The 23,322-nt window shown below is 42.8% G+C and overlaps 1 protein-coding gene across 1 annotated transcript; it reads left to right on the top strand.

Annotated features, from left to right (window-relative positions):
• The first annotated feature begins 663 nt into the window (after window positions 1–663).
• On the top strand, window positions 664–22,775 carry LOC139154580 (sulfotransferase 1C2-like). Its single transcript, XM_070729340.1, has 7 exons — window positions 664–838; window positions 2,191–2,319; window positions 2,422–2,519; window positions 4,119–4,245; window positions 6,492–6,586; window positions 8,985–9,165; window positions 22,663–22,775. The coding sequence occupies exons 1-7, from the start codon at window positions 664–666 to the stop codon at window positions 22,773–22,775; spliced, it is 918 nt and encodes a 305-aa protein (XP_070585441.1).
• Window positions 22,776–23,322: the final 547 nt, after the last annotated feature.

Genomic DNA, 23,322 nt, shown 5'->3' with positions numbered 1-23,322 from the left:
GGCTTGCCCTTATATTTACCTATCCCTCCATTGAAGATGGTCTGGAATTTGGCCATGAGTCACAGGAACAGTTCAGGACCTTTATTATCTATTAGCTGGAACTAATACAGACTCCGGCAGGCTGCAGGGAAGCTGCTTTTAAGGACTTTCCTTAAACGTGATGGCCACTGTCAGGGGTTTATTTCTCCTGCCGCTAGATTAGCCAATCAGCAGCAACTATGTGAATAATCACTACATCCGTAAGTACGTAACATAGATAGTTTGGTGTAATGGTTAAAAGGTTGGACTAGAAATAGGAAGATCATGAGTTCTGACTTTCTTCAGGTGCAAAAGCTACCGTAATAGGTAACTTTGGTCTCTCTCTCTCTCTCTCATTTGCAAGATGCAAATTGATTCAGGGAACATTTCCTGAGTCTCTGCTGATTAGAAGATGTATACATCATCAAATTACTAATCCTTGCAGAAATTTAAGGAAACAAAAGAGAAAGTGGGTGGAGACAGACATGGATTTATATAGTGCAGAAAAAACCTTGACTTTGATTCATAAGGAACTCTGGAGCATAATCTTTGCAAAGCTGGAATACTAAATCCCAGATATTTATGGTCGTATCTCAGCAGATCCTTCTCTTATAAGCTCCATTCTCCTGCCTTCCTGGCTCAATCATGGAATATTTAAGAAGAGCATTGGAAGAGTTTGATCCTAGGTTACTCAGACGCTCAAAGCTGGTGGAAGTTGAAGGAACCTTTTTACTTGATAATACTGCTGCCAACCTGAAGCTCCTAAGGAATTTTAAAGCCCAGCCTGACGACCTTCTCATTTGCACTTATCCCAAAGCAGGTAAGTGAGGAGAAGACATGAAAGATCATGATGTAAAATTTTGGAGGAAAGAGCTACAAAGCTTAAATTAAACAAGAAGCCCAATCTCTAATTAGCTCTAGAATAGAATAGAATGGAATAGAATGGAATAGAATGGAATAGAATGGAATGGAATGGAATGGAATGGAATAGAATTGAATTGAATTGAATTGAGTTGAGTTGAATTCTTTATTGGCCAAGTGTAATTGGACACACAAGGTCTTGTGTATATGTTCTCAGTATACATAAAAGAAAAATATAGATTTGTCAAGAAACAAGTGGTACAACACAATGATTGTCATAGGGTCAAATAAGCAATGAAGAAACAATATTAATAAAAAATTAGGATACAAGCAACAAGTTACAGTCATACAATCCTAAATGGGAGGAAAAGGATGATAATGATGAGAAAAAAATAGTAGAAATAGAAGTGCAGACTTAGTAAAAAGTGTTGAGGGAATTATTTGTTTAGTAGAGAGATGGCATTCAGGAAAAAACTGTTCTTGTGTCTACATGTGCAGTGCTCTGTAGTGATGGTTTGAGGGTAGGAGTTGAAACACTTTGTGTCCAGGATGTGAGGGGTCAGTAAATATTTTCACCACCCTCTTTTTGACTCATGCTGTATACAGCAGTGATTTTCAACCTTTTTTGAGCTGCGGCACATTTTTTACATATACAAAATCATGGGGCACATTGAGTGGGGCGGGGAGTGGGAAGGCTAAAAAAAAGTTTGGACAAAAAAAAAAATCTTTCTCTCTTCCTCCCTTTCACTCTATTTCTCTCCCTCTTTCTCTCTCTTCCTTCCTTCCCCTCTCTGGTCCATCCCTCTTTCTTTCTCCCTTCCTTCCTCTCTTTTTTGCTCTCTTTCTATCTCTTCCTCCTTCCCTGCCTCTCTTTCTCTCTCTTTCTTTCTTTCTTTCTTTCTCTCTTTCTTTCTCTCTCTCTCTCTTTCTCTCTCTCTCTTGCTTTCTTTCTCTCTCTCTTTCTCTCTCCCTCTTGCTTTCTTTCTCTCTCTTTCTCTCTCTTGCTGAGCTTCGCGGCACACCTGACCATGTCTCGCGGCACACTAGTGTGCCACGGCACACTGGTTGAAAAACACTGGTATACAGGTCCTCAATGGAAGGCAGGTTGGCAGCAATTGTTTTTTCTGCAGTTCTGATTATCCTCTGAAGTCTGTGTCGGTCTTGTTGGGTTGCAGAACCAAACCAGACAGTTATAGAGGTGCAGATGACAGACTCAATGATTCCTCTGTAGAACTGTATCAGTAGCTCCTTGGGCAGTTTGAGCTTCCTGAGTTGGCGCAGAAAGAATTATCTCTTCATTCCTCATATCAGGGACTACCTGGGTGCAAGAAATAGTGGACATGGTGCAGCATGGAGGAGACAAGCAGAAATGTGCAAGGGCTCCCATGTATGAACGGATTCCCTTCATAGATTTGTTTCCTATGAAGCCCATACCTTCAGGTGAGTAGCAAGGTCCTGCTTCATGGAGGTGATGGGAAAAGTTTTCCTTTCCATGAGCCTGAATTATGTTCATCCATCTCCTCCCCACCTCCCATTTTGCAGGTTTAGAAATGGCAAAGACAATGTCTTCCCCACGCACCCTGAAATCTCACCTCCCGGTCCAGCTTCTACCACCTTCCTTCTGGGAACAGAATTGCAAGGTTAGAACAACTGTTATAGAATCTCAATTTTTCAAGGTAGACTCAATAAGGAAATGAAAGTAATGCCAGCCAATCCTACCTTTGTTATAAAGTTATAATAGCAAAATTTTGCAAGCCTAAATGCACTTCCCTCTTCTTTTCATTTACCTTCATGAGAACTAGGGAGAGTCTTGTCTGAGATGTTTTCTTAGGTTACAGTTCTGGTCCAAACTCATGTTTCTTTTATCTGACCAATATCTTGGTAGAGGAATTTCCTCCTATCTTCATGGTCACACCTTCTGCCCATTATATGGGGAAGCAAATCTTAATTCTCATCTGAATTTAGCCTCAGTACCTTTTTCAGCTTGCTCAATTAAACCAAGAGCGTATATGATCATAAAAGATGATACAGTATGCAGGAATATAGAAATGAAAGTCTTAATAGTTTGAACTGAGTAGATGAGAGTTTGAAGCTTAGATAGAATCATTTTATATGCTGGAAAAGAGGCAGAGATAGGAATAAGGCAGAACTAGGTGTGCGTTTGTATGTGTATGATTTGATTATTTGCCATCAAATGTGTGTCAATTCTTAGAAACCATAAAGATTTGTTTATTTGTTTGTTTGTCAAGCATGAATAGGATACTAGCAGTTTGTATAAATATAACATAAGTAAAAAGTAATGATAAAAGATGACAGTAAGACAGGGAGGGTAGGCACAGGGGTGCACTTATGCAGGCCCCTTGCAGACCTCTTAGAAATGGGGAGGGGTCGACTGTAAACAGTCTAAAGTTAAAGGTTTGGGGAAGAAAGCACAGAGTCAGGTAGTGCATTTTAGGCATTGAATTTTAAATTTTATGTATGCGTGAATTTACCTGTACCTACTTCACTTTTGTTTATGTTTATACCAATATCTGCTATTTTGTATATACAGTGATACCTCGTCTTACAAACGCCTCGCCATACAAACTTTTCAAGATACAAACCCAGGGTTAAGATTTTTTTGCCTCTTCTTACAAACTATTTTCACCTTACAAACCCACCGCCGCCGCTTGGATGCCCCGCCTCCGGACTTCCGTTGGCAGCGAAGCGCCCGTTTTTGCACTGCTGGGATTCCCCTGAGACTACCCTCCATGGGAAACACCACCTCCAGACTTCGTGTTTTTGTGATGCTGCAGGGGAATCCCAGTAGGTGAATCCCAGCAGCACAAAATGGGCACTTCGCTGGCAATGGAAGTCCGGAGGTGGGGTTTCCCATGGAGGGGAGCCTCAGGGGAATCCCAGCAGCACAAAAATGGGCACTTCGGCTGGCAAAAGGGATGAATTTTGGGCTTGCACACATTAATCGCTTTTCCATTGATTCCTATGGGAAACATTGTTTCGTCTTACAAACTTTTCACCTTAAAAACCTCATCCTGGAACCAATTAAGTTTGTAAGACGAGGTATCACTGTATTTTGAAAAAACAAAACAAATAAGTAAAATATGAAAAACATATTCTAGAGTCTTTATGATGAGCCTCTTGCTGCTCTCTGATCTTGCTTGTTCTCTTGCAGACGTTTTGTTTCCCTAACCTAACCAGATAACATCATCCGTCTTTATTATTTTCTATTCTTTCTGTAGGTCATTTATGTAGCTAGGAATGTTAAGGACACCATTGTTTCCTACTTCCACTTTCACCGCATGAACAAGGCGATGCCAGAGCCAGGGAACTGGAATCAATTTTTAGAGAACTTCCTTACAGCAAAGAGTAAGTAGAAAGTGCAGAAATAATAGGAATGAAAAGCATGTGGGAACTGAATACTGGCTGAATTCCTAACAGTAATATACCATCGTGCCATCACCATCAATTTCTTTCTTTATTAAATTTACTTCCCACTCATCTCAACACTAGAGGACTCTTGATAACAGTCATCATCGGACCTACAGAAAACATGAAGTATAGCTACTGAACTACTCTTGAGAAAGAAGTATGAAGCTCCCTCTGCAAATGATAATTTTGTGACTTTGGGGGGAAAATGTTAATGATTTCTCCGCCCCCCTAGATTCCTAGAGAGGCCCCATGGAGGCTTCTCCCCACCTTTTCTGGCCCTTTTTCCTCCTAGGAGATTCCCAGAGAGGCCCCAGGGAGGCTTCTCCGTGCCTTTCCTGGTTACAGTTTCGGAGGCTCGGGCTTGTAAGTGGAAACACCCGGTTCTTATCTAGAAAAGTTCGTAAGTAGAGACATTCTTAGGTAGCTGTACCATTGTACAGTTAAATCTGAGAAGCTATGTGCCATCATTTCCCCCAAGAACTATAGTTCTTATCGTTTCCAACCAGGATAGTTCAATGCCCAAGAAAGCCATTTTGTGGGGAAAACTGGTAGAGCCTAGAGCAGGGGTCCCCAAACTTTTTACACAGGGGGCCAGTTCACGGTCCCTCGGACTGTTGGAGGGCCGGACTATAAAAAAAACCTATGAACAAATCCCTATGCACACTGCACATACCTTATTTTAAAGTAAAAAACAAAATGGGAATGTACTATTTAGAGGGGGAGGGAAGTCTGAAATTCACAAAAGTTTATGTTTTGTTTTTAATTTTCTTTGGTTAACATCTGATTGGCTATATAAGGTTTTCTTGGTTTATAGAAAAATGTGTAAAGAAAGAAGGAAGCACTTTGTCATAATGGTTAATACGTTAGAAATATGATTGGTGTTGCACTTTTTGAAGGAGCATTAAGGAGGAAATTTAATTAAAAGAACAGTATGTACCTGGATGACAACTTTAGAAAAAAAACGTTTGCAACTTTTTTGATGATTGATATTAATTACTAACAAAATACCGCATTTTATTCATGGAAAATTAGATGGTACACTGTATTGTTTGAATGTATGTTGAGAGAATTTTTTTTTAAAAATTACACCACCCAAAAAAGTCCTTCCTTCCTCCGCCCTTTCATTTATTTCATTCTTCCTTCCTTCCTTCCTTTTCCCTCCATTTCTCCTTCCCTCCTTCCTTCTCTCCCTCCCTCCTTCCTTCCTCTTCTTTTCTCTCTCTCTCTTTCTCACTATCTCTCTTGCTATTTCTCTTCCTCCCTCCATTTCTCTCTCCCTCTCTTTCTCCCCTTCCTTCCCTCTCTCCTTCCTTCCTCTCCACTTCTCTTTTCCTCCCTCTTTTCCCCTACTCTTTCCCTTTTCTTTCTTTCTCCCCACTTCTCTCTCTGTCTTTTCCCTCTTTCACCCTCCCTCTTCTCTCCCCACGGAGAACTTGCCTGACAAGCGTCTACCCCCCCGACCCCGGACTCCCATTCAATCCCCGTTCAGAAAACGGGAGCTGGCAACTCAAAGAGGAGGAGGAGGCATGTGTGTGCATGTATGTGTGTGTGTTGTGCCCAGCTCAGCTTTTGGCAGGCCTTCCTTTACTTCGGGTGAGCTTCGGATACGGAGGTGCATCAGCGAGCAGGCACAGAGACTTACCACCTCCTCTGGGCACAATCCCCACCTTGGCGGGAGGCACCAATGATAGACACAGGTAGGGAAGGAGAGGGAGCCGCTGAGCCTCTTTGAAGTTCGCGGCGGAGTGCTCAGCCTCCCCCCCCCCCAGGTGGATGGCAGGCTGGCAGTGGAATGGGGAGCTCGCGCATAGGCGTGTTTGAACCTTCACAGGTGGAAGACTTCCCTGCACTTTCCTTGTTGCTCCCCGCCACAACTCCAATGCCCAGCTCCCCAGTGCAGCCTTGGAAAAGACTGCACGGGGGGTTGTTTTTGTGTGCGTGGCAGCATGCCTTACAGGGGACATTGGTGTGGTCCCTGGACATAGCCAGAGAAGCCGGGTGGTGCTCAGAGCCCACAGGGGTTTCTCCAGACCGACAGACTCACCTGCGGGCTGGATAAATGGCCTCAGCGGGCCGCATGCGGCCCCCGGGCCGTAGTTTGGGGACCGCTGGCCTAGAGTTAGGAAGCAGAAGGGAAAGAGGGGTAAATCAAGATTCTCTTGACATTTTTTTTTCTTTTGCAGTTGCCTGGGGCTCTTGGTTTGAGCATGTCCGAGGCTGGTGGGAGGCAAAGGACCGTCACCCAATCCTGTATCTCTTTTATGAAGACATAAAAGAAGTAAGCTGCTTATGCCTGCACACATACACACAGAATACATTTGCACCAAACAAATTTCAAACATGAGATAATGGATAACAATACAAGCTGTACTGTAGGGCCTAAGGCAGTGCTTCTCAAATAGTGGGAACATCCACCCACCCACCCACCCCCAGGGTGGGGTGTAGTGATGCCAGGGGGGATGCATGATCTGCAGGGAGTAAAGGTTTTTTTCACCGGACAATAGCACACAGCACAGAGCAGGAGATACGAAGTGCAGATAACAAGCCCTCAAGAAACTCCATAGAAAAATATTTAACAGGGATAAAAATAAAGGAGGAGAGAGATGGAGATAATGAAAGAAATGTAAGTCTCCCAAAAGCTAAAATGAGGAAAGATGATGAAGCGTATGTAGTGCTTGGCTTCACTGTGATTCTGATGGGAGATGAGGAAAGACCGGTATGTTTACTGTGTCCAAAAATGTTGGCAGTGGAAAGAGTGAAACCAAATAAATCAAGGCATCACTTAAACACATTACACCTCAATCACGTTGATAAGCACTTGAGTTTTTTCAGTGAAAACATGCTGAATATTGCAAACAATCATCTTGGCAGAGAGTTGGGGAGGGGCGCAAAATGTTTACCCCTTCTTGGGGGTGAGGATAACAGAAAATAATTGAGAAACACTGGCCCAAGGAAAGTTCATTCTGCACTGAAAGCTATCTTATTTATTTATTTATTAGATTTGTATGCCGCCCCTCTCCGGAGACTCGCAGCGGCTCACAACAACAAAACACAGTACAAATCTAATGATTAAAAACAGTTTAAAAGCCTTAATATAAAAACAATCATACATTCCAAACATACATAAAATGGAATGGCCCAGGGGAATCAATTTCTCCATGCCTGACGGCAGAGGGGGATTTTTAGGAGTTTGTGAAAAGCAAGGAGGGTGAGGGGCAGTCCTGATCTCTGGGGGGAGTTGATTCCAGAGGGTCGGGGCTGCCACAGAGAAGGCTCTTCCCATGGGTCCCACCAGACGACATTGTTTCGTCGATGGCACCCGGAGAAGGCCAACTCTGTGGGACCTAACCGGTCGCTGTGATTCGTGCGGCAAAAGGCTGTCCCGGAGATATTCTGGTCCAATGCCATGAAGGGCTTTGTAGGTCATAACCAACATTGAATTGTGACCGGAAACTGATCGGCAACCAATGTAGACTGCGGAATGTTGGTGTGACATGGGCATATCTAGGAAAGCCCATGATTGCTCTCGCAGCTGCATTCTGCACGATCTGAAGTTTCTGAACACTTTTCAAAGGTAGCCCCATGTAGAAAGCGTTACAATAGTCGAGCCTCGAGGTGATGAGGGCATGAGTGACTGTGAGCAGTGACTCCCGGTCCAGGTAGGGCCGCAACTGGTATGCCAGGCGAACCTGGGCAAACGTCCCCCTCGCCACAGCTGAAAGATGGTTCTCTAATGTAAGCTGTGGATCGAGGAGGACACCCAAGTTGCGAACCCTCTCTGAGGGGGTTAGTAATTTCCCCCCAGGGTAATGGACGGACAGGTGGAATTGACCTTGGGAGGCAAAACCCACAGCCACTCCATCTTGTCTGGGTTGAGTTTGAGTCTGTTGACACCCATCCAGACTCCAACAGCCTCCAGGCACCGGCACATCACTTCCACTGCTTCATTGACTGGACATGGGGTGGAGATGTACAGCTGGGTATCATCAGCATACTGATGATACCTCACCCCCATGCCCCTGGATGATCTCACCCAGCAGTTTCATGTAGAGTTATATCTTACCAGTCATAGATCTTGGTAGCTCTCAGCAACAGTGACAAAAACATTTTAAAAATCTCAAAACAATAAAAACACAAATCCCAGTCTCCTAAACCAACACCATATATAAGAAACTATAAGCAGACTTATACTTGAGGAGGGAAGGAAGATTAGCATTTTAAATCTTCCAGAAAGGTTGGGGGAAAGGGCCTGCCAGATCTTGGATGGAGTAGCTGCTTCCTAAGTCATGCTTCCTGCTCCCACTAGATGACCTTTAGGGGAAGGGACATGATGGATAGATGGATAGAAACATGATAAACTGGTCCTGTAGCATGCAGGGTTTTATAAATGATAATAAGCATTTTAAACCACACCTGGAAAGATACTGGAAACCAGTGCTATATATGTATAATATGGGCAGATATGATAAAATCCAAAATATCATAAGATAAAAGGTATACCAGGTACTCAGGTAGGGCCCGAAGATGAGTTATTAAAAATGCCCGTTTTGTTGGAGCTCAGAGCTTATTGTGGATTGCCTCTTGACTAACCAAAAAAAGAACAAGCTCCATTTTCTAACCATTTCAGTCAATAAAGTATCAAAACATAGCCAGAATTCTCTCCATATTTGTATTAGGATCCAATCAGAGAAATCCAGAAGATCGCTCACTTCCTCAACTTTAAACTCCCAGATCCACTTCTGAAGAAGATCGTGGAGCATACAAAGTTTGAAACTATGAAAAACAACCCCATGGCCAATTACATCACTCTGCCTGCCTTCGTGATGAACCAAGCCTTGTCCCCATTCATGAGAAAAGGTGAGGTTCAGAACTGAAGCTGAATTTTACCTGCCTCCAATAGGAGGGGCTGGTTAAGCTCATAATAGTTTTGAAGGAACACTGTGACCTGGGCAATTTGCAAATCTAATCATTTCAGAACAGAACAGAATGGAACAGAAGGTGGTAATAATTATTTCTGTATGTTCAAAGATGCCGCTATACCTTTTAGGGTGTATCTTATTTTTAATTGTTTAATTTAGCAGCATACATGGATTTGCAGAGATGAAACAAGATTATCTGGATTTTATCTTTTATGTTTTATCATTAGTGTTGTTTCAACCACAGGCGATGCAGCCATGGATAGGAGGAAATGGTTGGGAAGAATAGGTGTGAAATGGTGGGGAAGAATAGGTATAAAATGGTTGGGAAGAATAGGTGTGAAATGGTTGGGAACAATAGGTGTGAAATGGTTGGGAAGAATAGGTGTGAAATGGTTGGGAAGAATAGGTGTGAAATGGTTGGGAAGAATAGGTGTGAAATGGTTGGGAAGAATAGGTGTGAAATGGTTGGGAAGAATAGGTGTGAAATGGTTGGGAAGAATAGGTGTGAAATGGTTGGGAACAATAGGTGTGAAATGGTTGGGAACAATAGGTGTGAAATGGTTGGGAACAATAGGTGTGAAATGGTTGGGAACAATAGGTGTGAAATGGTTGGGAACAATAGGTGTAGATCATATAAAAAAACGGAGGTTTCAAATCAGAAATCTATTGTGCAAACAAGAGTTTTTTCTATTTGGTCCATTAGATGGCAGTCACAATTTGTGATTTTTTTTAACTTTTTATTTTTGGAAAGAAGGTAAAAAGTTGAATCTTTTGTCTAGACCTAGGGTAGGCAAAGTTGGCTTTTCTATGACATGTGGACTTCAACTCCCAGAATTCCTGATCTAGCATGATTGGCTCAAGAATTCTGGGAGTTGAAGTCCGCAAATCATAGGAGAGCCAAATTTGCCTACTCCTGGTGTAGACCAGTGTTTTTCAAGCAGTGTAGTGTGCCGCGAGACAGGGTCAGGTGTGCCGGGGTCTTCGCGCCTTCTTTTTTGCGGCTTACTTCTTCGCAGCAGGTGAGCTTTGGGCAGTAGCCGGGGGCAGCGGCTGTGAGTGGGAGCTCCAGGACGGAGGCACCGGCAGCGCCCTGCAAGGCTGGAGCTTCCCTGGCGGCGTCAAGTGACCTTTGGGGTCCGGCGGGAGGGCACCGGGAGCGGGAGTGTGCCAGCAGCAGCGGCACCGGGCAGTAGCCGGGGGTGGCAGCTGAGAGCGGGAGCTCCAGGGCGGAGGCACCAGCTGGAGCTTCCCTGGCAGCGTCAAGTAACCTTTGGGGCCTGGCAAGAGGGCAGTGGCACGGGCAGCAGGAGTGCGCCGCAGCAGCAACACCGGGCAGTCGCCGGGGGGCAGGGGATGCGAGCAGGAGCTCCAGGGCAGAGGCACCAGCAGTGCCCACCCAGCTGGAGCTTCTGTGGTAGTGTCAAGTGACCTTTGGGGCCTGGCGGGAGGGCACCGGAACCGGAACCGGCAGCAGGAGTGCGCCGGCAGCAGCAGCACTGGGCAGTAGCTGGGGGCGGTGGCTGCAAGTGGGAGCTCCAGGGCAGAGGCACCGACGGTGGCAGCTTAACATGTTGCTGGACGCCATACATGCTGGCACTGCTGTTGCCAGCGTGGTGTATGAGAGAGAAAGAGACAGATAGCAAGAGAGACAGAGAAAGAGAAAGAAAGTAAGAGAGACAGAGAAAGAAAGTAAGAGAGAGAGAAAGAAAGCAAGAGAGAAAGAGAAAAAGAGAAAGAAAGCAAGAGAGAGAGAGAAAGAAAGCAAGAGAGAGAAAGAAAGCAAGAGAGAGAGCAAGAGAGAGAAAGCAAGAAAGAGAGAAAAAGAAAGAGAGAGAGAGAAAGAGAGGGAGGGAAGGAGGGAGAGAGAAAGACATAGAGGGAGGGAGGGAGAGAGAAAGAGAGCAAAAAAGAGAGGAAGGGAGAAAGAAAGTGGGATGGAGAGAGAGAGAAAGAGGAAGGAGGGAAGGGAGAGAAAGAGGGAGGGAGAGAGAAATAGAATAATAGGGAGGAAGAGAGAGAGAGAATTTTTTTCTCCAAACTTTTTTTAGATGCGCCCCCCCTTCACCCCCCCACTCAATGTGCCCCAGGATTTTGTAAATGTAAAAAAATTGCCTACTCCTGGTGTAGACCAGTGTTTTTCAACCAGTGTAGTGTGCCGCGAGACAGGGTCTTCGCGCCTTCTTTTTTGCACCTCAAAAAAGGTTGAAAATCACTGGTCTAGACGGTAGGATATGAGTTAATAGTATAACAGAATGGGAAAAAATCCTGGAGTTCTTCTAGTCCAGGGGTCCCCATTCTCCAGGACCTGGCCCACTACTGGGCCATGAGCTGTTCACAGCTAAGCCACGGAACTGGCAAGCAAGTCCATATGTGTCTATCCCCACTTGCGTGAGTAGTGGGTGATTGTGTACATGCACTCAATTTATAAACAGGGCTGTTTTTTATCTTGTTTTGGATCTTGGAGTCTTAGTAGACAACCAGCTAAAGTCAGCAGTATGCAGCGGCAGCCAAAAATGCCAATGCAATCCTAAATTGCATTAATAGAGGAGTTAGAGGAGGTACTAATACCACTTTATAAAGCCTTAGTTAGACCACACCTAGAGTCCTGCATCCAGTTTTGGTCATCACAGCATAAAAAAGACATTGAAACTCCAGATAATGTACAAAGGAGAGCAACCAGGATGATTAGGCGACTGAAGACTATAACATACGAACAGCAGTTTCAGGAACTGGGCATGGCCAGTCTGGTGAAGAGAAGGACCAGGGGAGACATGAGTCTCCAGAGATGGGCGGCATACAAATCTAATAAATAAATAACAGTGCTACAATATTTGAGGGGCTACCACACAGAAGAGGGGGTCAGACTGGAAGTGCGTTTTCCCAACTTCCAGTTTGCCTGTGTGGCTGTTTTTTCCCCATCCAAGGGTTCAGTGAGGCCTGTACGCATGGATGGAGGTGGGAGGGGGGATTGTGCACATACCAGGGGTAGTGCATATGCATGGGGGGAAGTGAAGGGGTGTAGGCACGTGCATGCATGCTACCACACCCTTTTGGCACGCGAACCAGAAAAGAACTCCCATCCAGATCCTCATGGGATGCCTTGGTTGTAAGGTTATAATAACAAAGTTTTGCAAGTCTGAATGCACTTCCCTTTTCTTTTCCTTTATCTTCATGAGAACTAGGGACAGTCTTGTCTGAGATGTTTTCTCAGGTTACAGTTCTGGTCCAAACTCATGTTTCTTTTATCTGACCGATATCTTGGTAGAGGAATTTCCTCCTAACTTCAAGGTCATGCTTTCTGTGCATTATTCGTCCAATGACCATAGGAGTTGGAGAGCCACCACTTTCTCAACAAACTTTTCTATAAAAGTTAGGTTGGAGACTGGATCCAGGGAAGGCTTCTTGAGGAGGGGTATCACAACCGCCTCTTTTAGCAGCTGCGGAAGGGAACCCTCACTCAAAGAGGCGTTGATCAACGCCTGGATCCAGCATCGTGTCACTTCCCTATTGGCCCAAACCAGCCAGGAGAGGCACGGATCCAGTAGGAGCTTATCGCTCCCATGGCCTTGTCCACTTCCTCAAGTGTCACAGGCTCAAATTCATCCCACATTATAGGACTAAGATTTGCTCCTATCACCTCGGTTGGCATTACCCAATCAGAGACCAGGTCCATCCGAATCTAAGTGACTTTGTCCGCAAGAAACTGAACACATTCCTCAATTCTATCGTGTATGAGCTCATACGCTCTTTCCCCATTTAGAAGGAAGTTGGTCACCCAGAAAAGGATAGCTAGGCACGATTCTGCGGATCCAATTAGTGCGGAAAAATGCAAACATTTTGCCGCCCATATCACCACTAGATAAGTCCTAATAAAGGCTATTAACAGTGTCTGGTCAGATTCAGATTTACTGGTCCTCCAGTGCCACTCTATTAATCAATCAATTAATTAATTAATTAATTTATTTGTCAAACAAGTATAACATAACATAAGTAGAATGTAGTAATAGAAAGGATAATAAGACAGTAGGACAGGGACATTAGGCACATAAGTGCACTTATGCACACCCCTTACAGACCTCTTAGACATCTCTTTTGGCATTTCATCTCCCAGAGCTCCTTGATAAACCAAGGAGCATTGTTTGGAGAGGTCACATAGGTGCAATCCGGTCCTGTGCCCCCGATTAGGCCTTATTCCAGGACTGACCAGGGATTCCACTGGATTGTGGGCAAAAGAGTCAGGTTTTTCCCCAAGCACCCACTGAAACCCTCTGGGTCCATTAGATGTCTGGAATGGAATACCTATAGCTTGAGCTCCTGAGTTCGAGGCTGCAGTTCAGTTCCAAGTCCAGCCCAGCTCCGGTGCACGTCACATTAATGCAGTTCACAAATGCTCCTCTTCCAGTTCTAATCGGTTCTGCCTCCTTGCGATGGAGGATTGGTGTCATAAAGTCTATCCTTAACAGAAAATGATCTGACCACGAGAAGGGAGAAATGTTATTACTCCTTAATATCAGATCATGACTCCACTGCCCCAAAAGAAACACCCAGTCAAGCATGGGTCCCCACCTCATGAGTACTACTTGGGCCAGGTCCATGGTTGCATTGGAAGCCATGAACGCCTATGCTGCATCAAAAGATTTCCAAGTGACAGTAGGTTAAAGTCCCCCAGGGCCCCAAGCCTGAGGAACTCCACTGCCAGCCTGGCTACCGTATCTAGCAACACAGATAAGGCTGTTGTCATACACATGGGAGGCAGGTACATTAGCAACAAACCCACCTGAACCCCTAGATCCAAATTCACAAGGTGAAACTCCCACCCAACAAGCTTGGGTGCAGGGATCCTGTGGGGGCTAAGAGTCTTCCAGACAATAATTTCTACTCCTCCATCCCTTCCCTGGAGTCATGGCTGATGCAGCACCTGAAACCTCTCTGGGCACATTTCTGAGATGGAAATACCCCACTTGTGTCCCAGCCAGGTCTCAGTTACACATGCCAGGTTGGCCCCCTCATCCAAGTGTAGATCCTTTGTTGACAATCACCCTGGCATTAAACAGCAGCAATCTGAAGACCCTGACTTCCTCTGTCATCAGTTATACGGGGTAAGCTAGATGAATCAGAGGAGCCAGAACAAGTAATCACTGTAAGAAAGCAAAATAGCCCTCGTAGCTCTTCAAACCTGCTTCTGTCCTCCGCACTGTCCAGATCGCTCTACCCGTTGTTCTCAGACTCCAATTGCTGTATGAGCAGGATTACAATGTCTGGGAGTTGTTCCCAGTATCTACAGTTCTCCAACCCCCAGGCATTTAATCATCTATCTCAGCACCAAGGTGTCATTCCAGCATGTCTAGTTCTAACAGCGTCTCCAGCTTGTCTGCTCGTGTCCAGGTGCCATCTTCACAGCTCTTTGCGGCTTCCAGCAGCTCTTTCCAGGCACCCAATGTTCCAACACCTTCGGGCAGACGATACCTGGCTCACTTGCAAACATGGGTAGGTGAACCTTGCTATTGTTTTTCCAGTTTTTGCTATACAGCGTTCCCTCAATTTTCGCGGGGGATGCGTTCCGAGACCGCCCGCGAAAGTTGAATTTCCGCGAAGTAGAGATGCGGAAGTAAATACACTATTTTTGGCTATGAAAAGTATCACAAGCCATCCCTTAACACTTTAATTGCAATTTCCCATTCCCTTAGCAACCATTTAGATTATTATTCACCATGTTTCTTTATTAAAGTTTATTTTAAAAAGTATTGGACGAAAGTTTGGTGATGACATATGATGTCATCGGCCGGGAAAAACTGTGGTATAGGGGGGGAACCGTGAAGTATTTTTTAATTAATATTTTTGAAAAACCGTGGTATAGACTTTTCGCGAAGTTCGAACCCGCGAAAATCGAGGGAACACTGTATTGTGATGGGGGAAAAAACCATAGCAGGCCGCAGAGCGCTTGTCTTCTGCTCCTCAGTTGCTGCAACCAGAACTGAGAGCCTGCGGTTGAAGGTGAAGTAATGACTATATCACCTTCAACCACAGCAATACACAAGCACGTAATAGATTCAAACTAAATGTAAACTACTCCAAATTCGACTGCAGAAAATACGACTTCAGCAATAGAGTGATCAATGCCTGGAATGCACTACCTGACTTTGGCTTCTTCCCCAAACCCCCAAAATTTTAACATTAGTTTGTGTACATGCCCCCTCTCCCCGATTGTAAGAGATCTGTAAGGGGCATACATAAGCGCACCTCTTTTATCGTTACTTTTTGGAGTCCATTGCTTTTTGGAGTCTTCCAAGGTCCCTTCCAACTCTGTTGTTGTTGTTGTTGTTGTTGTTGTTGTTGTTGTTGTTGTTGTTGTTATTATTATTATTATTATTATTATTATTATTATTTTAAAGGGTCTGTGGCAGGGGTGGGTTCTGGATTTTGTTGCTGCCGGTGCCACCAAGAGAACCAGCTCAGGGGCATGGCAGGCCTGGGTTGCTGTCAGTTCCAGTGAGCAGACCCTCAAGTTACCAACAGTTCTATAGAACTGATCCAAACTGGTAGGAACCCACTTCTGGTCTATGGTGAAGAAAAGCACTCATGTGCAGTTTTAGAGGGGAAGACATTTTAGAGACAGAATTCAGTATGGCTCTGCCCTGAACCATCTCATTCCAAGTAGCTCCACTTTAGTACTAATTGTTTAGTTATGACGGACTTATCTGCAGCTACTTGTGACCCAGATTCAGATTGTGGATTTATACATAGATTACCGTGCTGAGCACATAAAAAACAAGATCCACAATCCACTGCACAACATCCAACATCTCCCAATAAGAAAACAATCCCACACACCATCAACCAAGACTAGATAAGCGTGCCCCTTACTTCCTCAATCCAATCCAACCCTAATCTCAAATCCGACCGTGAAACCCGCAGAGAAAGCGGAGTAGCTATATTCTACAAAAAGACACTAAACCTAAAAAATATCCAAGTTACATATGATCTCACCCTTCCTGAAACCATTTTCTGTGATCTGTCCTTAAATACTACACTTCCACACAAAGTAGTTTCCTGCTTTGTTACAGAGCCCCAGACTACGACATCATACATGCAAACAAATTAACCTCACTGCTAGTGTGGGCAGCCTCCTGCCCATATCCCCTTATCTTTCATGGATACTTCAATCTACCTCACATTAACCGGACCCTAAACAAATGTATGACTGAACCCATCCATACAACTCTATACAATGCTGTTACCAATCTAGGACTTGGCCAATAGTAATGAACAACTGCCTTGACCTCATATTCTGCAATTTATGGACTACAAACAAAAGAACCCTTTTCCAACAGTGATGACAGCATGATAGATTTTAGCCTCAATCTACACCATTGCAAGAATCACCTTAATAATGGGACAATCAAGTACAACTTTTAAAAAGCCAACTATGAACTCATAGACACTGACCTCTCAACTCTTGACTCTATTCTCTGGCTGTAACACTGCTGATAACCTCTATAAAATCTTCTTGCTCCAAGTCAAGAGAACTATCAGACTACATGTACCTCTAATAGGCACCATAATCAAGAAAAACAAACTACCCATATCACTAAGGAAGCTGCAAACCCCCCAAGAATCCCTCTGGTGAAAAAACAAAGCAGGCTATATAGCTAATTTCAAAAACCACTACAAAACCATGGCCAGTTCATGCAACCGTTCTTTATATGTTTTAGGCTCCAGTCCCCTAATCATCTTTGTTGCTGTTCTCTGCACTTTTTCTAGAGTCTCAATATCCTTTTTGCATCGTGGCAACCAAAATTGAATGTGTATTCCAAGTGTGGCTTTAGTAAGGCATTATAAAGTAGCATTAACACTTCACGTGATCTTGATTCTATCTCTGTTAATGCAGCCTAGAACTGTATTGGCTTTTTTGGCAGCTGCTGCACACTGCTGGCTCATATTTAAATGGTTGTGCACTAGGACTCCAAGATCCCTTTCGCAATTACTACTACTACTACACAATTACTACTGTTGAGCAATGTACCATATATACTGTACCTGTGTGTTTTGTTTTTCATGCCTCAATGTAGAACATTACTTTTTTCACCAAAAAAAGGATTTTGTCAAAATCCTTCTGTATTTTGTGCCTATCTTCTGGAGTGTTGGCTATTCTTGCCAGTTTGGTGTTATCTGCAAATTTGATAAGTTCCCCACCAGTCCCCTCGCCCAAGTCATTGATGAAGATGTTGAAAAGTACCTGGGCCTAAAATACTGCATACATCCCTCCATGCAGATGTGAACACAAAGTTAATGAAATTAGGTCTGCCAGAGGGACTGCGTATTTGCAAGAATAAAACACTCACACATCCACACCTATAAACTCTCCTCAAGTGTCACCTTAGAGTCAGAACGTAGATACAGTTTCCTGAACAGGTTTTCTCTATCTGTACCCTTTTTCTCTGCATCCTGCCCCTAAATGAAAACTGTTTTGCTTTTAGGAATAAATATTTCTTCTTCCCTCATAGCTCTCTGGATCTTATTTTTATTATTTATTTATTTGTTTGTTTAATTAATTAATTAATTGATTGATTGATTGATTGATTAATTAATTAATTATAATGTTAAATATTATATATTTATTTATATCGAGTCCCAGTTCGAGTTGTAACCCCAAATTATTCTCTGCTCTTCATCACATGACTGAACTTTGTGCGACCAGGCCACTTTTATAACCATTTAAGAATTCCACAATCACACGGCCACTTTACATTTTGCCAAAAACCAATGTTTATTTAATGGTTCACTTAACAACTTCTCTGTTTGCTTGATAACCATTGCAGTTGCTTTACAATAATTTTGGCTATTTAATGATTGTTGCAAAAAAAACCCCAAACCATAAAATTGAGACAGTCATATGATCGGCCTATTTTACCACCATCAACAGGGCCGCCGATAGGCCAGTATTACTACTACTGGTGTCAGGGGCCCGGCCAAATTGAAAAATGGGGGGGGGGCATCAATATTGTGCAGTGGGCTTCAGCAGGCAAGAAACAAACCAGAATAGCTACAACAACATTTATTGACTGAAAACTGGAGCTGAGCAACTGCAAGCAAATCCATTTAATTTATACTCTGGGCCCACAAGGCCTTAACCAATCATAATACTTGAAAAAGCCTGCCCAAATATGAATGTTCTGAGTTTCCCTGCAAAACAGTTGGAGTTAGCAGTTAGGGTAAGGTGACCAGATGTCCTGCTTTTGGCAGGTCAGTCCCACTTTTTAGTAATTTATCCCGCATCCTGCGAGTTTCAAAAATGTCCCGATTTTAACAAATCTCCATGTTAACAGATCTCCGCCCAGCAGTTTAGGAGAAAATTGAAGTGGCGTAAAGCAGTGACGACCAGGCATTTGACAAGCCTCGGCAGCTCGGGAAGTTCTCCTCTTCCTCCGCCTCCCATGTCAGTCCTTCTGGCCGGCTTCTTCCATGTGAAAGGCCTAGGCGGCTCAGCTGGTGAGCCTCTTCTTCCCCTTTCCTCCTCTTCTTCCTCTGCCCTCCCCCTGACTTGGCCATGGCATGTGGCATGACCTTAAAACGGACTCTCGATTTCGACACTTTGCTGAGCCCAGCCTCGTTGAAATGATGGTGGAGGAAGGAAGAGAGAGAGAAATAGAGTGAGAGGCAGGAAAGGAGGGAGAGGGAGAAACAAAGAGATAGAGAGAGGGAAGAAGGGAGTGAGAAAGAGAGAGAAAAAAGAGAGGAAAGAAGGAGAGAGGAAGAAAGAAAGAAAGGGAAAGCGAAAGAGAAAGAGGGAGGAAGAGAGAGTCAGAAAAAAAGAAAGGGTTTTTTTGCTTCATATAGACCAAATTTTTAATCAAGAAGCCCCCCCCCCTTCCCGGTCAATGGTGCCCCGCTTTAGTAATTTTAAAATCTGGTCACGTTAGGGTGGCAATTGTAGAGGAAAAGTGGCTATAGTTTGCTAAACAGATTTGTAATTCAAAGAGAAAATGTTGTTGTTTTGTTGTTGTTAATTTCCTCCCCCCCTCCCCTCATTCTATCCACTGCTCTGTTATAGTCCATCACAGCAGTCCCCAAACCTTGGGGTACCTTGAACCAGTTCTGTGGAGAGCAGTTTTTCCATGGACCAGGTGGGAGTGTGGTTGTGTGGTTACGCATGTGATGGGTGGGGTTTCACTTGCTTCTTGGCAGGCCATGTCAGTCCACAGATTGGGGGTTGGAAGCCCTGGTATATCATAAGTCATAGAAAATCTGAATGCTTTATTAATTGGACAATGTGAACATGAGTTATTTTGGGAAAAGTTAAATGAGTGGAATGATTTGCCGTATTTTTCAGAGTATAAGATGCAATTTTTTGCCCCCCAAAAGAGGGTGGAAATGTCAGGGCATCATATGCACCAAATACAGTCATTTTTTGCTTCCTGAAACTCCACCCCTGCAACCCATTTTTGTAAAAAAAATTGACCTTTTTTTTTCCAAAAATGGGGTGTTCAGAGGGTTTGAGAAGCCTGCCTTCCTCCACCCACTAGGAGCACTCAGCAGGCTTCCCAAACTCTCTGCATACCCTGTTTTTTGCAAACAAATGGGTGAAAAAATGGGTCTTTTGTTGCAGAAATTGGGGCATTTTTGCCTTCCCCCAGCCCCTAAGATCCCTTTGCAGAATTCCCAAACCTTCTGCACACTTCATTTTTGCTAGCATGAGTGGGGGAGGAATTCTGGGAGTTGAAGTCTAGAAGTTTTAAAGTTGTCAAGGTTGGAGACCCCTGATTTAAAAGTTAGTTTCTCTTGAGCAGGGCTTAACACAACTACATACTGTATATATATGTCAGGGCCCGGCCAAATTGAAAAATGAGGGGGGGGGGGCGATTGAAGAAGATCGGTAACATCTGCGTTGTGCTGGTGAGTTGGAGTGCTAAGGAAGCTAATGGGATTCAGTTGCAAAATTGTTACAATCGGGACCAGGCAAGAGCACAGATCAGCAAAAATGCCTAATTTTCTCTATTTTGCCTGAAGAGCTTCATAGCTGTTAAAGATGAAGTTTGGATCAGAGCTAATTTGGTATACATTTTGATTATGGTGTTAGATTTTTTTCAAAATTGTTCCCTTCTAAGTGTGAGGAAAAGATGTGTTGCTTTGGAGTTGACATGTTTTTGGAGCCGTCTCGCCATTTTAGATTTGAGAAGCAAACACCATCCTAGATTCGAGAAGCAAGCATTGTGGGAAGTGGGGAGATTTGAATATGCAAAGGAGAAGCTGGGTAGAGCCACTAAGGACTTTTCAAAAAACAAACAACTACATCATATTTTGAGACTTGTGCAGAGAAGATCTGAAGCGGGAGTTTGTTATTTTACATTTTACATTCTAACTTATGTTAAATGCATACACAGTAATATCTCACCGTATGTTTAATAGATATGATAACATCCTAGGAAAAGAAGAAGAAAGAAGAAAAGAGAAAGAAAATGTGTTCTTGGGGCCACAGACATGCTATTTGTTAAGAGACATTATACATTACACATTTAAAAGCTTAAATATATTAAGTTATGGAACTTAATAGCAGGTACATGTCTGAGAAAAAATCTTGGATTTTTTGCACATTTGCTTCATAATATGGATTTGATGATACATGAGGGTATGTTCTTTTTTTATAAAGCAATTTTAAAATTTTGAAAACTTTGGAAAATGCTATAAGAAGATAGGTGGAGAGGTTAATGAGAAGAAGAGGGAAGGGTTTTTTGCTCTTCCCTCTTCTTTCTCTTCTTTTTTCTTGCACTGTGCTTTTCTTTTTCTTTTTTTTCATCCTGTTGTGTCTTTATATTCATAGTTACCTTATCTACTTAGTGTAATTTTCTATTTTCTGTTTATATCTCTTTGTGTTCTTATTTTTTTATAAATTTAATTCTATTTTTTTAACTTTATTTTTAATTTTTTATATAAAGGAATTAGTAATTAGGTTTTTAATTGGATTAATTGGACAATATTTGGTTATCCTATTTGTTTTGGTTTTTTTCCCTTTGATTATGCTACCGCAAGATGTTTTCAATTTTTTAAGGAGTATTTTTTAATAGGCGCTAATTATCTGTAAAGGGTTGACTTTTTTTTACACCTATGGTGGAGTTTATGTATAGTTTTAAACATTATTGCGTATAATTTATCTTCTGGTTAGCTGTTATTTATTGGTATTATTGTGAAAACAAATATTTTTCTAATGTGATGCAGGAGTATTTTGTCTTTATCATTTGTGCCATCTTATTGCTGCTTTTAATATTGATGGCAAAATTAATAATATTTTGTTAATTTGGTGTATTTGCACTGTTCTGGTTATTTATTTATATGTATGTAATATGTTGATGTCACTTGAATATATTTTCTGCGTTATTAACATATTATTAATCTGTCAAACAAGTGTACCTTGTTGTAGTGGTAGGCATAGTTCCCTCTAAGCTGAGCAGTGAGCAATCGCTCACTTAAAAATCATCATCAACTCAGAGTTTTCCAAACCTGCCCAGAAGCCGAGAGGGAAAGAGTGAGAGGGAAGGAGAGAGAGAGGAAGGGAGAGAAACAGATAGAAAAAAGAGAGGAAGGAAAAGAGAAAGAAAAAGAATGGGAGTAAGGAAGAGAGAAAGAAAATCAAAATCTAGTTTGAAACTAGCTCAACTATTTAAGTGGCATTTTGATATTGATAGAGTTGCCCTATTATGAGCTCACTGTTATAGACACACAGTACAGTATTTTATTTTGAAATTCTCTGAGGCAAAACAGGGTGGGTTTTTTATTTGTTTGTTTGTTTGTTTGTTTGTTTATCTATCTATCTATCTATCTATCTATCTATCTATCTATCTATCTATCTATCTATCTATTTATTATTTCTGTGCCGCCCAGTCCCGAAGGGACTGCCACTCAGACACTATACTTTTCCGCCCACCCCCCCAAAAAATTAGAGGGAACACTGGTGGTAGGGTTTAAATTTCTTTTGTGAAAGGTAAATTTAATACTTAATTGGTATGTCGCAAAATAAAGGAGTTTTAAAATGGCGGGGGGGGGGCAGACACTTAGGCTGTATGGGGCCCCAAAATTCCTGATGGCGGCCCTGTATATATTCAATGCATAACAATCAAAACTTGTGACCTTAAAGAGCAGGCTCCATTGCCAACATAAATTAGAGACTACCTGTATTTCTCTGACAATCTTTACTGACATGCAGATCCAGTGTTCTATTTGTAATCCACCTCCCCACATAAGCTCCCTTCAATCTCTTTGGGAACAGGTTGTTCCAGTGGTACTACTACGTGATCCAAAGTTTCCAAGCTGTTACCTGGAGGGACCCTCCAAAACAAAGAAGAATGTCCACTGTATTGTTGAATGATTAAAATAGTTGTAAAAGAGCTCAGAATACAGAAGTTACCAGTTTTATTTCTCTTGGATTGTTTCCCATCTATAGGTATTGTAGGAGACTGGAAGGAACATCTTACTGTGGCTCAAAATGAAAAGGTGGATGAAATCTCTTCCCAGTTATTAGCAGGCAGTGGCCTGGTCTTCCGCACTGAGCTGTAAGTCTTCACCCTTGAGAATTAATGCAATTAATACCTGCCTGTGTCATTTTGGTGCGTTCAATAAAGAGTCTACTGAAATATAGCTTAAGACCACATACCTTGTCACTGTACTTTGGGATTCCTTTTCTCCTGGACAGTCAGGAGTCCCACTTCATCCCTCAGAAAGAGGAAATCCGAGTCAATTTGTTATAAATTCTCTGGCCTCCAAGGCCATCAGCAAAGGAAAAGTTCTCCCCATCTTCCTTTCTCCCCTCTTCTCCTGCTATCATGAATTAGAGTTACCTCTCCCCCCAACGAAACCCCTTATATTTTATTTAGGTAGTTGGCAAGATGGTGATGAAGACCGATGCATAGACTGAACCTGTGTAGTCTAGGTAATCAAAATAATAATCAAAATAGTCTATATACGGTAATCAAAAATCACAGTATTGGAGTTAAATAATCTGCAACTGAACTAATTCAAACTAAATAAACTAATTCAAATCAACAATATCAACAATATCTACGAGACCGCCTTCTGCCGCACGAATCCCAGTGACCGGTTAGGT

Source organism: Erythrolamprus reginae, chromosome Z (genome assembly GCF_031021105.1).
Source record: "Erythrolamprus reginae isolate rEryReg1 chromosome Z, rEryReg1.hap1, whole genome shotgun sequence".
Taxonomy (NCBI): domain Eukaryota; kingdom Metazoa; phylum Chordata; class Lepidosauria; order Squamata; family Dipsadidae; genus Erythrolamprus; species Erythrolamprus reginae.
Note: the sequence above shows the minus strand (reverse complement) of the source record. Positions and strands in the feature narration are given on the sequence as shown.